The 14,368-nt window shown below is 39.3% G+C and overlaps 1 protein-coding gene across 1 annotated transcript; it reads right to left on the reverse strand.

Annotated features, from left to right (window-relative positions):
* Positions 1-351: 351 nt before the first annotated feature.
* On the reverse strand, positions 352-1,881 carry LOC149812419 (uncharacterized). Its single transcript, XM_089993826.1, has 5 exons — positions 1,749-1,881; positions 1,405-1,664; positions 1,229-1,322; positions 617-728; positions 352-514 (listed from the first exon to the last, which is right to left on the reverse strand). The coding sequence occupies exons 1-5, from the start codon at positions 1,879-1,881 to the stop codon at positions 352-354; spliced, it is 762 nt and encodes a 253-aa protein (XP_089849952.1).
* Positions 1,882-14,368: the final 12,487 nt, after the last annotated feature.

Here is a 14,368-nt window from a genome sequence, read left to right on the forward strand (position 1 = left end):
GCCAAAGAGCCCCAAAAAAGAAAAAAAGAAAAGTAGAGATGCAAAGATGAAAAGGAAGAAAGAAACAAGAAACAAAAACAGTTAGGCGACGAGCATCACCCTGGATCATGACTGGTCCCTGGAGGCAGATGGTGCTGCAGATCAGGGATGTTGATGCGGAGAATGGCTTATACGCCAGCCAAAATAAGGTTCACCATTTTGTTGAACACTGCCGGAATCTGCCAAAAAATAGACGTTGTTGGAAGGAATGCCCTTTTTTGTTGAACACTGCCGAAAAATAGAGAGAGAGAGAGAGAGAGAGAGCAATGCCCCTTTTTGGAAAGAAAGGGGAAAGAGCCATATTCAATGCAGTTAGAAGCAGTGGTTTGAGCTTCTGAGGTCTATTTCGTGACTCCAAGCGACATTGTCCTGTGCATGAATATGCCAGTAAGCAAGGGCCACAGCGTCCGGGTCCATACACCCATCCAAGCACCTGCCATCATCCGTGGGTTCCCTGAAGGACTTATGTGAAGACCTAAATTAACAAAAAACAACCACCATGCATGAGACACAGACCAGTCACATCATCATCAGTGCATGCATGCATGAACCACCAACACCATCTCCATCATCATACCTTGATGGTCCAATGACCCCATCAATGATAACATGGGCCACATGAACTCCCTGAGCCTGGAACTCCTTCGCCAAGCACTGGGACAGTCCCCTCAGAGCAAATTTCCCGCAACCTAAAAAAAACAATCAAATAATTAACCATTAACCAAACACAAAAAGGAGTACTGGTAATTAAGGGTAAAATTTGGACAAGGGCACCGCGCATCCTGCTAGGTTGGTCGGTCAGCTTAAGGCATTCAAGTTGAAGAATGTCATGAGTTCGATACTTGGGGTGTAAGTCTTTTGCCTTATAACCAAAGTAGCAGGCTCGTTGGTGGGCAAGGGGAATGACCGAGGACTGAGGTGTGGGTGGAAAGATCAGGTGCCACTGCAATGTATTTGCGTACACTTTTAATTAGTGTGCTGCTGCACCAGATCACCGTCCATCTTTTGGTGTGCTGCAGGTGCAGCAGCACACCAAAAGTGTGCAATCACATTGCACTTGGTCCTCCCTCGGGGCCATATGGCAGAGCTTTAATCTCTCTCGTGCCCCACCACCTAAACCGAGTTTTCCCTCGAACAATATCAATAAGAAAAACGCCTAAAAACCATTAAGCAAGTTGGTTGGACGGACTTAGCTCGTAGGAACCAGCCATGCCATTGAGAGACGCAGAAGAGCCGGTGAACAGAATGGTGCCTTTCCTTCTTTCTACCATCCTAGGGATGACCTGCACCATCCGAACCGAACCAAGTGGGTTAGCCCAGGCTGCATCCAACCTAGGCGAGGGAGTGAGTTAGAAACTGACCCACCTGCTGGGCACAATGGAATGCGCCCACTACGGTTACGGCGAGTGCCTTCTCGAAGGACTCGACTCGGATGTCAGTGAATCGGGAGGGGACGGTGGTGGTTGGGGTTGAAGCATTGTAGACGAGGACTTCGATGAAGCCGAGCGAGTGGAGACCCTCGAAGGCTTCGCGCACGCTCTTGGAGTCGGAGCAGTCGATCCTGATGGCGAACACCTGAGACTTCTCCTCCCTCGCTATCTCATCTGCAAATATGGATAGTTTCCCTGTACCAACACCAAGGGTTGAGAGAGATCTAGAGAGAGAGAGAGAGAGAGAGAGAGAGAGAGAGAGAGAGAGAGAGAGATTACCTAGGTCGCGAGCGAGGATGGCAACGGTGTAGCCTTGGTGGGCGAACTTGCGGGCGATGGAGCGGCCCAGTTTTGGGCCGACGCCGACGACGGCAACGATGCCTTTGCTGCTGATACTGCTGCTGCAGCTCATGATGGCGGTGGTGGAGAGAGAGAGAGACTGGTTTGAAGGAGGTGTTTGGTGAGAGACCAGTTGAGGAGGGGAGATAAAAAGATCTGAGACTTAAGAAGCGAGAGAGGAAGATAAAGATGGTCGTGAGGTGTGGGCAGGGCTGCCGGAGCTTGTGGGGAAACGTGGAGGAGAGGTTGTGGACAGACATCGACTTCAAAAGTAGAAAACATAAATGGGTTTAGGGAACATTAATCCCATCATTTGAAACCGGATGGGTTTCATCATACATTCAATCCTAGCTATCCAATCAATGAATAGACGGTTTTGCTTGATGGCTAGGATTGAATGTATGATAAACCCATCATATTTCAAATGATGGGATCAGTGTCTTGGGTTAGGTAAACCCTTACCAGTTATACAACTATATGCTATTGGGATTCGAACTTGCAACGCCCCAATACAAGGTGAGGTGCACTAACTGCTCCTGCCAGACAAACAGAGCCCCCGGTTGGTCTCTCTCTCTCAGCTTTTGATTATGTAGGTCCAGCCCCAGATCTGGATGCTTGCATATTGATTTTTTTTACCACTTCAAGGTCTGGATCAGACCAGATATCATACCCGACCCATTTAATAATCAGATCACACGAATCTGGCCCGAATGATTAATCAGACCACTTCTTTTCTGGGCAAACCCTAACCCTACCAGATCGAGTACGGGGTCAAGATTGAGTCATACCCGACCCGTTGACACCGTTGCTGGCATCCAACCAATTGGCCAATTTTGCTTCTTCCTTCAAAATGTGAGGCACAAATGGATCCATCCAAGTCCCATCTCGTGTCCAGAAAGAGTTTGAAAAAATTTTAATGGCAACTAAGTCACAATCAAAATGTACAAGAAGTCCTGTGTCAAGCTGAAGGCTCGTGATCGAATCCCTCTGCCACATGGGACGGTTGTTGTTTTGGTAGGGGTTCGCCTAACCACAGCTTGCCTTTAAAAAAAAAAAAAACTTGTTTGCTGTTTTCCAGCATCCAAAAAATAATTTTCAATATGTTATCATGGCTCGATCTTACCCGAGCATGGTTAGAAAAAATTGAAAACTTATGTTTAAGCTCTGCATATGTTGTCGTAGAATCCCGTGTCTATCCTAACCGTCCAACCGATGCATCTGGATGGCTAGAATTAGGCCATGTTCCATGTGATAATGTGGACTGATTCTAACCATTGGATCCATATAGGATGGATGCCATCTTATGCCGTATGATGGGCCAAGCGAACAGGCCGGACTTCTGGTCTTAGATGGAACTCCAATAAGATATGTCGACGTTCCATCTCTAAGGACGGACGAGAACTGAATAGTCTTGGTGTCCAAGAACATTCAAAACCAAGTCATCAAGGTCTCCCCAAAGCAACCAACGATGAAAAATGTGGAACTAAAGAGAAAAGTCGAATAACAAATAGAGATGGACTATTTTAAGCAGAGTTGCAGTCTAAAAAAATGCACGAAAGTGATAGTTGGAAGAATGGCGGACATTGTGTTTTGGCATCGAGTCCGTGACACTGCTTGATTATTCAAATCGATGAGTTACCAAGTGAGTACACTGTTATAGTTGTATTTTTTTTTTCTTTTGTTCAGAGAAAGGAATGAAATGTAGTTCTTTATAAATAAGAGAATGGAGTTTGTCCTTTATTATTTGATTCAGAGCGGGAACAGCGGAAGACTGCATGCCGCCCCTATACGGGATTGGTGAGCCAAACTAGCAACTTGCCACACGCATTTTGCAATCAAACCACTGTCGTTTGGGGTCAATGACTAGATAGCCAAGGTAAGATGGAAGGCCCTTCTATTGATAGAATGGAATGAATACACAATACTGGGAATTGAGAAGTTTTCCATCACTCCGGGACAGCGACATCAACTTTGGCCTTACTAAAAAAACAAGAGAACCTGGATTCCTTCCTTAATTCGGAAGGAAGGATGAAAGGGGTCGGAGCAGAAGGAAGATCTATAGTTAGTTCAATGAAGTTTCCCACTCATGCTCGGTTGGAGCAAGCCACACCCACCCAAAAACCTTGGTTGGTGCTTTTAAAAGGGCATTATACGAATAATGATTTTTTTTCTTTTTCCAAAGCTTCACGAACCCTGGTAAGGAATATTATTTGATCCACCTACTGCCCTTATTTCTCAAAAAGAACAAGAACCATTATTTGATCTACCGACTGCACCGCGCGAACTGAAAAAGAAACGATCTCCTCTTTGCCAGAACGCCTTTATTTAGTGCATTGGTGCAGCATGGAAGGAACAACCATCTTCCTTCGGTCTTGTTGCATGTCATAGATGAAAATACTTATTTGAGGGATGCATTTCTCGTTCTACAGCACCCAAAGAAGTGTGAGAATCACGGAGTTGACTCAAACAGAACAAAGATGCATGAAAAATCTGCTGATTTCATAAGTGCTTATGAAAAATAATTTAAGTTTACATCGTCCTCAACCCATCATTGCATCAGAAGCAATTTGCATGTGCATGAACAACCTTCGACCGAACATGGCGGCGGGTACCCTCACTTTGCAAGAGCTTGCTTCCAAAGCCACATAGTTGAAAAATTATCTTTTTCACATCCCGACAATATAAGTTCGTTGACAAGGAGACTGATAATTAAAGCAAAAAAGGATAGAACTCCTTAAAAGACTAAGACAAAACATGCTTGTATGGTGGAACCTAGAACTTCTGGTGCTACCTCAGATTATATATATATATATATATATATATATATATACACACACACACACGAAAACTGAACATATTAGGCCCACTTTTCTTGTTTTGCCCCGTTCTGCCCCATAGTTTGAAGTGTTTTATGATAGATATGAGCCGTTAGATGTGTTTAGCATGCTCGATTTAGTGAGAATCAACTCTTGGATCATATTTTTTCTACAAAAAAATGTATTTTTATGAGCCTAAAAAAATTGAATACTTTTATAGCCATTGATTTTGGATCACCAGATGGGGTGGTAACCAATCAGGAATGATTTTGAATTTGATCCGGGAAGTGATATAACTTGGCGAGTCTCTTTTGGCCAACTTAACTTAAGTTTTCCTTACAATCCATATGCAAAAAAGCTGGCAAATGCAACTGATCTAAATCATGAATTACTCGGTTTTGAAAGTTCCAAATTTGCCAAAAAATGATATGAAATGAATTTCTGCATGTAACTGGTGTGCAGTAGTACCCTTAATCTACCAAATTTCAGCATGACATAATTCCAAATTTGCATTGTGAATCTGTGATGGGACACTCAATGAAGAGGAATTGATGAGATTCCAATGCATAACAGCAGAATACACATCTGTTAACAACAAAGAACCCAAGGTGTTGAAGCCGGTCTTGAGTAAGTAGCCTCTGATCACCAACCCAGGGATAGTGTCCAAGCTGCTCGAGGTAAATGGTACTTAGTCCAAATAAAGCGACGCCATTCTTCACGGGGAAATTTAGTACAGATAATCTCTTGCCAAAGATGAGAAAGAGTGATTTCAGAAGCTTGTTTATTCTTCCATAATAGAATATCTGGGTGTGCCAATGTAGGTAGAATTTGCAACGGAACCCAAGTAGGGAGCTTCCTGCTAATATCAGAATTGTATTGATATAAGGAAGTTGCTTCAAAAACTGTGGGGCTGGTCACCAAATATCTTTCCATACTGAATAGCTGAGAAAGAATCTATGATCCATTGGTGAAGCCAATGTTCAGTCCAAAACTTAGCCTGAACGCCATTCCCTATTTTCCACAGGACTTCAGAAGCCATGTGAGGCCATCCCCAATGAATTCCTCGCCACGCATGTGATCCGCTAGTTACAACTTGATAACACCAGATGCTCTTAATTCTGAGGTATTTGGATTGCATAAAACTTGTCCATCTTGATTTATAAATAATTAATTGAATAGCTAGGAAAGCCATGTGTTGGCGTTATTATTATCACTGATCCTACGAAAACCAATGCCTCCTTCAATTTCAGGCCGACACAATTGGTTCCATTTGATCAAGTGACAGTGAGAATTGGTTATGACACCCAAGGTTACCAAACTAGGAAGCAGAAGCAGAAAACGGAACGAGAAGTGAAGCGAGAAGCAAAATATTTTAAATTTTATAAGAATTGAAAAGCAAAAAATCAATTTAAAAGTGAAATAGAAATAAAAGAGGAAGTGATATGGGATCAAATGGAAAGCAAAATACAGATCAAAGGAGAAAGAAATAAAAACTAAAATAAAAATGATTATTCTTAAAATTTATGATTTTGTAGTGTAAGAATTAATTTTTTCAAATTCTAAAAATGATGGTTGTCAATTTAAAGAAATTACATGAAAGTGAGTGAAAAGCGTAAAAAGAAGCACATGAAAAATATAAAAAGAAACGTCAGAAAAGTGTATAGGAATCATGTAGGGAAACAAAGAAGAAACGTATAAAGCATAGGAGAAGTGTGGGGGAATCGTGATTTCTATCAATTAGTTTCGAAGCAAAGAGTTTCTCGCTTCCAAAGCGAGTTTCTAGAAAACATGCTTTCCACCTATCTATGAAGCTTCTAATAACTTTGGTGACACCATTCCACAAAAATTGACTGAAAAATCTTTTTAGACCCTTCACAGTCACAGTAGGTAGTTTTGAAGGTAAGTATCCAATGCAAGGGTAAACTTGACAGCACGTGCTTGAAAAGAAAAATGTGACCCGCATACAAAAGTAATTTGGATTGCCATCCTTCCAACCTCTTTTGAACTTTGAATAAAAAAATCTGTACACCATTCAGGTTTCTACCAACAAAAAGTGGAAGGCCAAGGTACTTAATTGGAAGCTCTCTCATCGTCCAGCACAAAACAGATCTTAAATATTGAGCACGATCATTGGAGACATTAAGAGGAACAAAAAGGGATTTAGAACTGTTGATCTTCATTCTCAAATTCATCCAAAATAAGCTTCAAATGACAAAGATTGTTCATGTGCTGCACAAAAGAACATAACATCATCAACAAAAAACAAGTGATAGACTGCTAGCTAGTAATGAGGAACTCTTGGCACTTGAACCTATCTTTCTTTGAGAGCATACCAAATGCAAGGCAAGAAGCATTCCATAACAATTAAAAACAAGGAGATAAAAGATCCTCTTGGCGAATCCCACGAGAACTCTCAAATGTCTGACTGGGTGAGACATTTAAAAGGACCATGAAGTTGGCAGAGGACACACATAACATGATCTTATGAACCCAAGAAGTTTGAAACCCAAGAATAAGAAGAGATTGTTCAAGAAAATCCCAGTCAATACGATCATAGACTTTGGTCACGAACATAAGAGATACTGCAAGTAACAAGAGAGTCAAGCATCTCGTGGGCCAAGAAGATGCTCTCTTGAATGGTACGGCCATGTAAAAAGCACCTTGATTATGGAAAAATGATACTAAGTAAGAATCTCATGCATACAATTAACCATTATTTTTGAAATGATTTTGTAGAGAAAATTGAATAATGCAATAGGTCTAAAATGAATCAAGGCAGTGGCTCCTAGTACTTTGTGAATTAGGACAAAATGAGTGACATTAATTAACCTTGCCTACGATTTTTCCTTTTGAGAAGAAATCTTGAATGGGACAAGGGTAACATCATTACCTATAATACCCCAAAAAGAATGGTAGAAACTGTTGGTTAATGCTCAAGGTAGTGGGCAAGAGAATCCAAAGCCCACGTATGGCTTGGTGCTCAAGGTAGAAGAAGTGGGTAGGGTATCCAATGCCCATGTTTGACTTGTAGAGCACTCAAAGCCCATGTAATTTCAGTTTCTTAGTTTATAGGATTTGCTTTTTGTTAGTAGAGTCTCAAAAGTTGAGTACGTGTGGTATCTTTCCTAACTTTTTGCTCAAGTTTCCTATTTTCATGTAAAGGCTTTTGCCTTCTATAAATAGTGGTACTTCTCAGGTTAAAGGTAGTAGTGTGTAGTGAGAGAGCGAAAAGGAGAATTCATGAATAACAATACATTTGAGGTTTTTACTTTTCAAGTCTTGTATTTTGTGCTATTTCATGTGTTGCACCTTTTGCCTTTTACCCTCTATTTTCCTCAATTCTTGGTATCAGAGCACATGTTCGAATCGGAGCTGGGCGTTTGATAAAAACGCAATAGGGGCATTGCCGAAGCAAGGAGTTCCTATAGATTCAATTTTTTTTTGAAGGATAATTGTTGAGTAAGTCTGGTATGAGAAATAATTCTAACTCTCTCAATTTGTCACAATCATTAGTGTCAATTTTTAATGGTGAAAATCATGAATTCTGGAATATTAAGATGAAGACTTTCTTTATCTCACAAGACCTCTGGGAGTTGGTCGAAAATGGTTATGCAGATGTTGAAGGATCAAAGGCAACAAAAAAATTTGATGTCAAAGAAGCTCGAAAGAGAGATGCAAAGACATTGTTAGTACTACAGCAGGCTGTATCTGAAACCATTTTTCCAACTATTGCCGGTGCTACTAAGTCAAAAGAAGCCTGACAACTTCTGAAGCAAAAATTTCATGATGATAAGAAGATCACTACGGTTAAACTTCAAACCTTAAGAAGAAAGTTTGAAACATTTTCTATGAAAATCAGTGAGTCAATTCAAACCTTCTTTTCTAGGCTCTCTACTATTGTAAATCAAATGAAGACCTTTGGTGAAATTTTAGATAAAAAAATAGTAGAAAAAGTTTTAAGGTGTCTACCTTCTAAATTTGATCATGTTGTTATTGCAATTGAAGAGTCTAAGGATTTATCTGTGTATTCTATTGATGAACTAATGGGGTCTTTTTTAGCCCATGAGCATCGCATAAACAGGTCTTCAAAAAAAACATTGAAACATGCCTTTCAATCGAAAGTTGAAATTCCAAAAGAAAAGAATACTCAGTTTGATCAAAAGGGTGAAGGTAGAGGTCGAGGACGAGGAGGTTTTAGATGAACCTTTCGTGGACGTGAAAGAGGTCGAAGAAGGTTTTATGATTCCTCTCAAAGGAATGATGGAACAGAAAAAGGTAATCAAAATATGTTCTTTAGAGAGAAACAATGTCATTTTTGTAAGAAATTTGGTCATATTGAAGCCCGATGTTTTAAAAAGGCAAAGCAACAAGCAAATTTTGCAGATGAAAATGAAAATTTGTTTCTTGCAAGCATGAATACTAACAGTTGCAAAAGTGAAATGTGGTTTGTAGACAGTGGTTGCAGTAATCATATGACCGGTGATAGAAGTCTTTTTAAGAATATTGATGAGACTGTGAAGTTGAATGTGTGGCTTGGGGACAATAATAAAGTAGATGTCAATGGCAAAGGAACAATTGTAATCAAGACAAAATCAGGTAATGAACGATACATTCAAGATGTGTATTATGTTCCTGGTTTGGCTCCGAACTTATTGAGTGTAGGACAATTGGTTAAAAAGGGTTACACTCTTTTATTTAAAATGACGTCTATGAGATTAAAAACAAGAATGGTAGAGTTCTTGTAAAAATAAATATGGTTCAAAATAAAATGTTTCCACTTGAAATGATCAAGATAGATGATTGTGCCTTTATGGCAAATGGTTTTGATCAATCCAAACTGCGGCATTTGAGGTTTGGGCATCTTTATTTTAATGGTTTGAAACTCTTGCATCAAAAAAACATGATTGTTGGTTTGCCAGCCATTAATTGTACAAATAAGATATGTGAAGGGTGTATTTATGGTAAACAACACCAATTATCATTCCCAGTTGGAAAAGCATGGAGAGCTAAAGAACCTCTTGAATTAGTTCATGTTGATATATGCGGGCCCATGAGAACTCCTTCATTAAACAATAGCAAATACTTTTTGCTTTAAACTGACGATTTTACTAGAATGAGTTGGGTGTACTTTCTTTCTCATAAATCTCATGCATTTGATAGATTTAAGGAATTTAAGTTTCTTGTTGAAAATGAGAGAAGAAAAACAATAAAAATATTGCGCACAAATAGAGGAGGAAATTTTTTATCTGATGAGTTTGGTTTGTTTTGTAAAGATCATGGTATTCGCAGGCAATTGACAGTAAGAAAGACACCACAACAGAATGGAGTGACAGAAAGGAAAAATCGTACAGTGGTAGAAATGACACGCAGCATGCTAAGTGAAAAGAAGGTTGCAAATGAGTTTTGGGCAGAAGCCGTTAACACTGCAGTTCATATCTTGAATATTTCTCCAACAAAGGCAGTTCGAAACAAAACATCTTATGAGGCCTGGTGGAATCGAAAGCCAAATGTAAGTATGTTGAAGGTATTTGGCAGTATAGCATATGCTTTGATTGACTCTTCAGAAAGAACCAAGTTAGATAAGAAAAGTGAAAAGTGTATCTTTGTTGGTTATAGTAATGAAACTAAGGGATATCGTCTTTATAATCATTCTTCTAAAAAATTGATTATAAGAAGGGATGTTATTTTTGATGAAAAAGCATGTTGGGAATGAACCAACAATGAAAGTGTAAAGTTGCAAATTGATGAAGTGGCATCGCAATCAAATCATACTACTGAAGCATTATCTCCAGAAACGTCAAGTATGGGAGATGAATTCACAGAAAATATTGAGTCCACACTTGATGTGGACACTCCTCCAAAAAAGGTATGGTCTCTAGAGGATATTTATAAATGTGATTTTGCTTTTGTTGTTCTAGAACCATCATCATATGATGAAGCATGCACAGATAAGAAATGGATAGATGCGATGAAAGAAGAAATGAAGGTCATTAAGAAGAATGACACATGGGAGCTTTCCAACTTGCCACCTGGAAAGGAATCAATTGGAGTAAAGTGGGTTTATAAGGTCAAGTATGATGTTGGTGGAAATATGAAAAAATATAAGGCAAGGTTAGTTGCTAAAGAGTTTGTGCAAAAGTATGGAATTGATTTTACTGAAACGTTTTCACCTGTTGTAAGATTTGAAACTGTGAGAATGATTCTTGCGATTGCAGCTCAATTCAAATGAAAAGTTTATCAATTTGACGTTAAGGCTGCATTTTTAAATGGTTTTCTAAATGAAGTCATGTATGTTGATCAACCACCTGGATTTGTTGTTAAAGGAAAGGAAGAAAAAGTTTATAAGTTAAAAAAGGCATTATACGGGCTAAAACACCCCTCACGTGCATGGTATAGTTGCCTTGATAAATTCTTCCACCAAAATGGTTTTCAAAGAAGTGATAGTGAACCTACCCTCTATGTCAAAGTAAATGGGAATGAATTGCTCATTGTAAGTGTCTATGTAGATGATATTATCTACACTGGTTCTTCATTTAAGCTTATTGCAAAATTTAAACATAGTATGATGAAGGAATTTGAAATGTCAGATTTGGGAAAGATGTTGAATTGCAAAGTTTGTGAAACTCCGATGAATGCGAATGAAAAATTGAGTTTGGAAGATGGAATGGCAAGAGCAAATGAAAGAGGTTTTAGAAGCTTGGTCGATGGATTAATGTATTTAACTCACACTCGGCCAGACATTGTATTCTCAGTCAGTATGATTTCAAGGTTTATGCATAATCCATCTGTGCAACATCTTGGCACAACAAAAAGGATTCTCCGCTATATACGGGCAACAATCAATTATGGAATTTTTTATAGTCATGTTACTGAATTTAATTTGATTGGATTTACTGACAGTGATTGAGCAGGTTCAATGGATGATTGAAAAAGCACAAGCGGGTTTGCTTTCAGTTTTGGTTCAGGCATTGTGTCGTGGTGTTCAAAGAAACAAAACTCAATAGCGCTATCATCTTCAGAAGCGGAATATATTGCGGTTACATCTGCTACTTGTCAAGCAATCTGGATGAGGCGTGTTATGAAGGACCTGCATGTAGATCAAAATCTTCCAACTAAGCTCTACTGTGATAATCAGTCTATAATTTCTATTGCAAAAAATCCTACTTTTCATGGTAGGACAAAGCACATTGAGCTTAGATATCATTTTATAAGAGATGCAGTGGAAAAAGGTGAAGTAGTGCTGAAGCATTGCTCTACAAATGATCAAGTTGTTGATGGTTTCACAAAAGCCTTGTCATCTAAAAATTTTTTGATGTTCAGAGATTCCATATGTGTGCAAGGCCTTTCACATTAAGGGGGGGGGGGAAATGTTGGTTAATGCTCAAGGTAGTGGGCAAAAGAATCCAAAGCCCACGTATGGCTTGGTGCTCAAGGTAGAAGAAGTGGGTAGGGTATCCAATGCTCACGTTTGACTTGTAGAACACTCAAAGCCCATGTAATTTCCGTTTCCTAGTTTATAGGATTTGCTTTTTGTTAGTAGAGTCTCAAAAGTTGAGTACGTTTGGTATCTTTCTTAACTTTTTGCTCAAGTTTCCTATTTTCATGTAAAGGCTTTGCCTTCTATAAATAGTGATACTTCTCATGTTAAAGGTAGTAGTGTGTAGTGAGAGAGAGAGAAAAGGAGAATTCGTGAATAGCAATACATTTGAGGTTTTTACTTTTCAAGTCTTGTATTTTGTGCTATTTCATGTGTTGCACCTTTTGCCTTTTACCCTCTATTTTCCTCAGAAACAGGCTGGAATACCATCTGGACCAGGTCTCCAATAATTTGAAAAACAGCAGTTTGAACTTCCTCAGGCGACACTAGCTTGAGAAGGAGATCATTCTCAAAGGAAGAGACTAAAGGGCTAGAGTTCATGTTAGTGAACATACCTCCACATCCCTGATCCATGGTTAAAAGTTCAAGAAAGAAAGCCCGGGAAGCATGTTGCATTCTTTCAAAGCTGTGAAGTTGATTCACCATCATTATCAAAAGAATGAATTGTATTGTGTTGACGACGACCCCGAACACAGACATGAAAAAATGCACTGTTGTTGTCACCATTGCGAAGCCAGTCTATGCATGATTTTTGTTTCCAATACATCTCCTAATCTTTAAGAGCAAGTAGGAGAGCTTGACATAACTCAGACTTCCGGATGAAATCTCCCTTGAATTAGAATCAATGCTATTTCGGATCTGGACTACCTTACATTCATCATTATCGATCGACAAACTGATCGATTTCACCTCTTTAGTTGGTATTGCACCTCATGAAGCTTGTGAATTACTCTTTGCATTGGGCAATCGCGCTTCCGAATACTCCAACACTGAGCAACTATGGTCCGACGCGTAATGTTCATGAAGGAGCCACACACATCTTAACAAAACGAAAATTAAAGAAAATCCCGAAAGGATAAGAGGGCCTGCATTTGTGTATTGGTGCCTAAGCTAGCCAGCCACTGATAATTAAAGAAAATCCAGTCTAATTTGCACATGATTAAATAATCTTCTTGCCGACAATTAGACCATGTATACTTTGGTTTGGGTCCGGTGCTTCAATAAGTCCACAAGAAGAGATAAAATCGTTAAAATTGAGATACATGCGAATGAATGCTATATCTTCCTTTACCCAGCAGCCTCACATTGATGATCGTAACTTGAATGAAAGCACAATCACAACTTGATTGAAATTTGCAAACCATATCATAATACATGATATAAGCAAATATCTTGTTAGGCTGCTTGCTAAAGGAAGATATAGCATTCATTGTTGCTTATTCACTAAAAACCATGGTGTAGATCAAATAGATTCAAAGATCACCAAGTTTTTGGTGCGATACGAGGATTTGATTTTTTATCGCTCTAAATACACATTTAAATAATATGAAAAATGCCTACTTTAATACATATTTTATACTAAGTGAGCAATAGAAAATAGAGTTATAAGTTTGGATTAAGCAAATACTCAAAATTTTGTCCTTTGAAGCTGTATAGGATAGTTTAGGAGATCATACCCATTACTCTTCACCCTAATGCATTACAGCAGTTAAAAACTTAAGCATATCTCTATTATGTAAACATCTGAGAATGCGTGGTTGATGTACCTTATGAAGCTAGGAGATCGAGTGACTGACCATCCACTACGGTTAGCCCAAGTCCATTTTGGAAGATTCATAGGTCTCCTTTTTTTTTTTCCAACCATCCAGCTATCTCATTCAATTTTGGGACATCCATTGGTTGATTCCATTTTTGATGTGGATGGTCCGGCGATTGTGGATGGTCCGGCCACGTGGCACTCATTCGGCTGGTTATGTACGAAGGAAGATCTTGGGTTTTGCAATATTCCTTCCTCCGTACACAACCAGCCGAATGAGTGCCATCGGACCCCTGAACACGCGGCCCTGTGTTCAGGGGGTAACATACAACCTGCTCGGGGCGATTGTATGGCTGTTTTGGCAAATGAGCGGTCTTTGGAATGATAGACCTCCTGATTGGTAATAACCTTCCTTGGAGAACTTGTAATGTTTTCTTTCTTTATCAATGAACAGGTAGCGGTCAGACTAACCCCAGCTCTTCTATATATAAAAGGAAAATCTTATTTGACAAAAAGTGGCAGAATGCTTGTCACCATACCAACTGGCAGGGGCGTAGCTAGGATTCATGCGAGGGGGAGGCAAACAGGGGTGTAGAAAAAAATTGTGTGA

The sequence above is a fragment of the Nuphar pumila genome, chromosome 17 (genome assembly GCF_984573655.1).
Source record: "Nuphar pumila chromosome 17, dmNupPumi1.hap1.1, whole genome shotgun sequence".
Taxonomy (NCBI): Eukaryota; Viridiplantae; Streptophyta; class Magnoliopsida; order Nymphaeales; family Nymphaeaceae; genus Nuphar; species Nuphar pumila.

Excerpts from the sequence above, each read along its gene's own strand:
- LOC149812419 (XM_089993826.1), bottom strand. The coding sequence starts at position 1,881 with ATGAGCTGCAGCAGCAGTATCAGCAGCAAAGGCATCGTTGCCGTCGTC. Across the intron at positions 1,323-1,404 it reads CATTCCATTGTGCCCAGCAG|GTCATCCCTAGGATGGTAGA; the intron begins GTGGGTCAGTTT and ends CGGATGGTGCAG. Across the intron at positions 515-616 it reads GGGGTCATTGGACCATCAAG|GTCTTCACATAAGTCCTTCA; the intron begins GTATGATGATGG and ends TTGTTAATTTAG.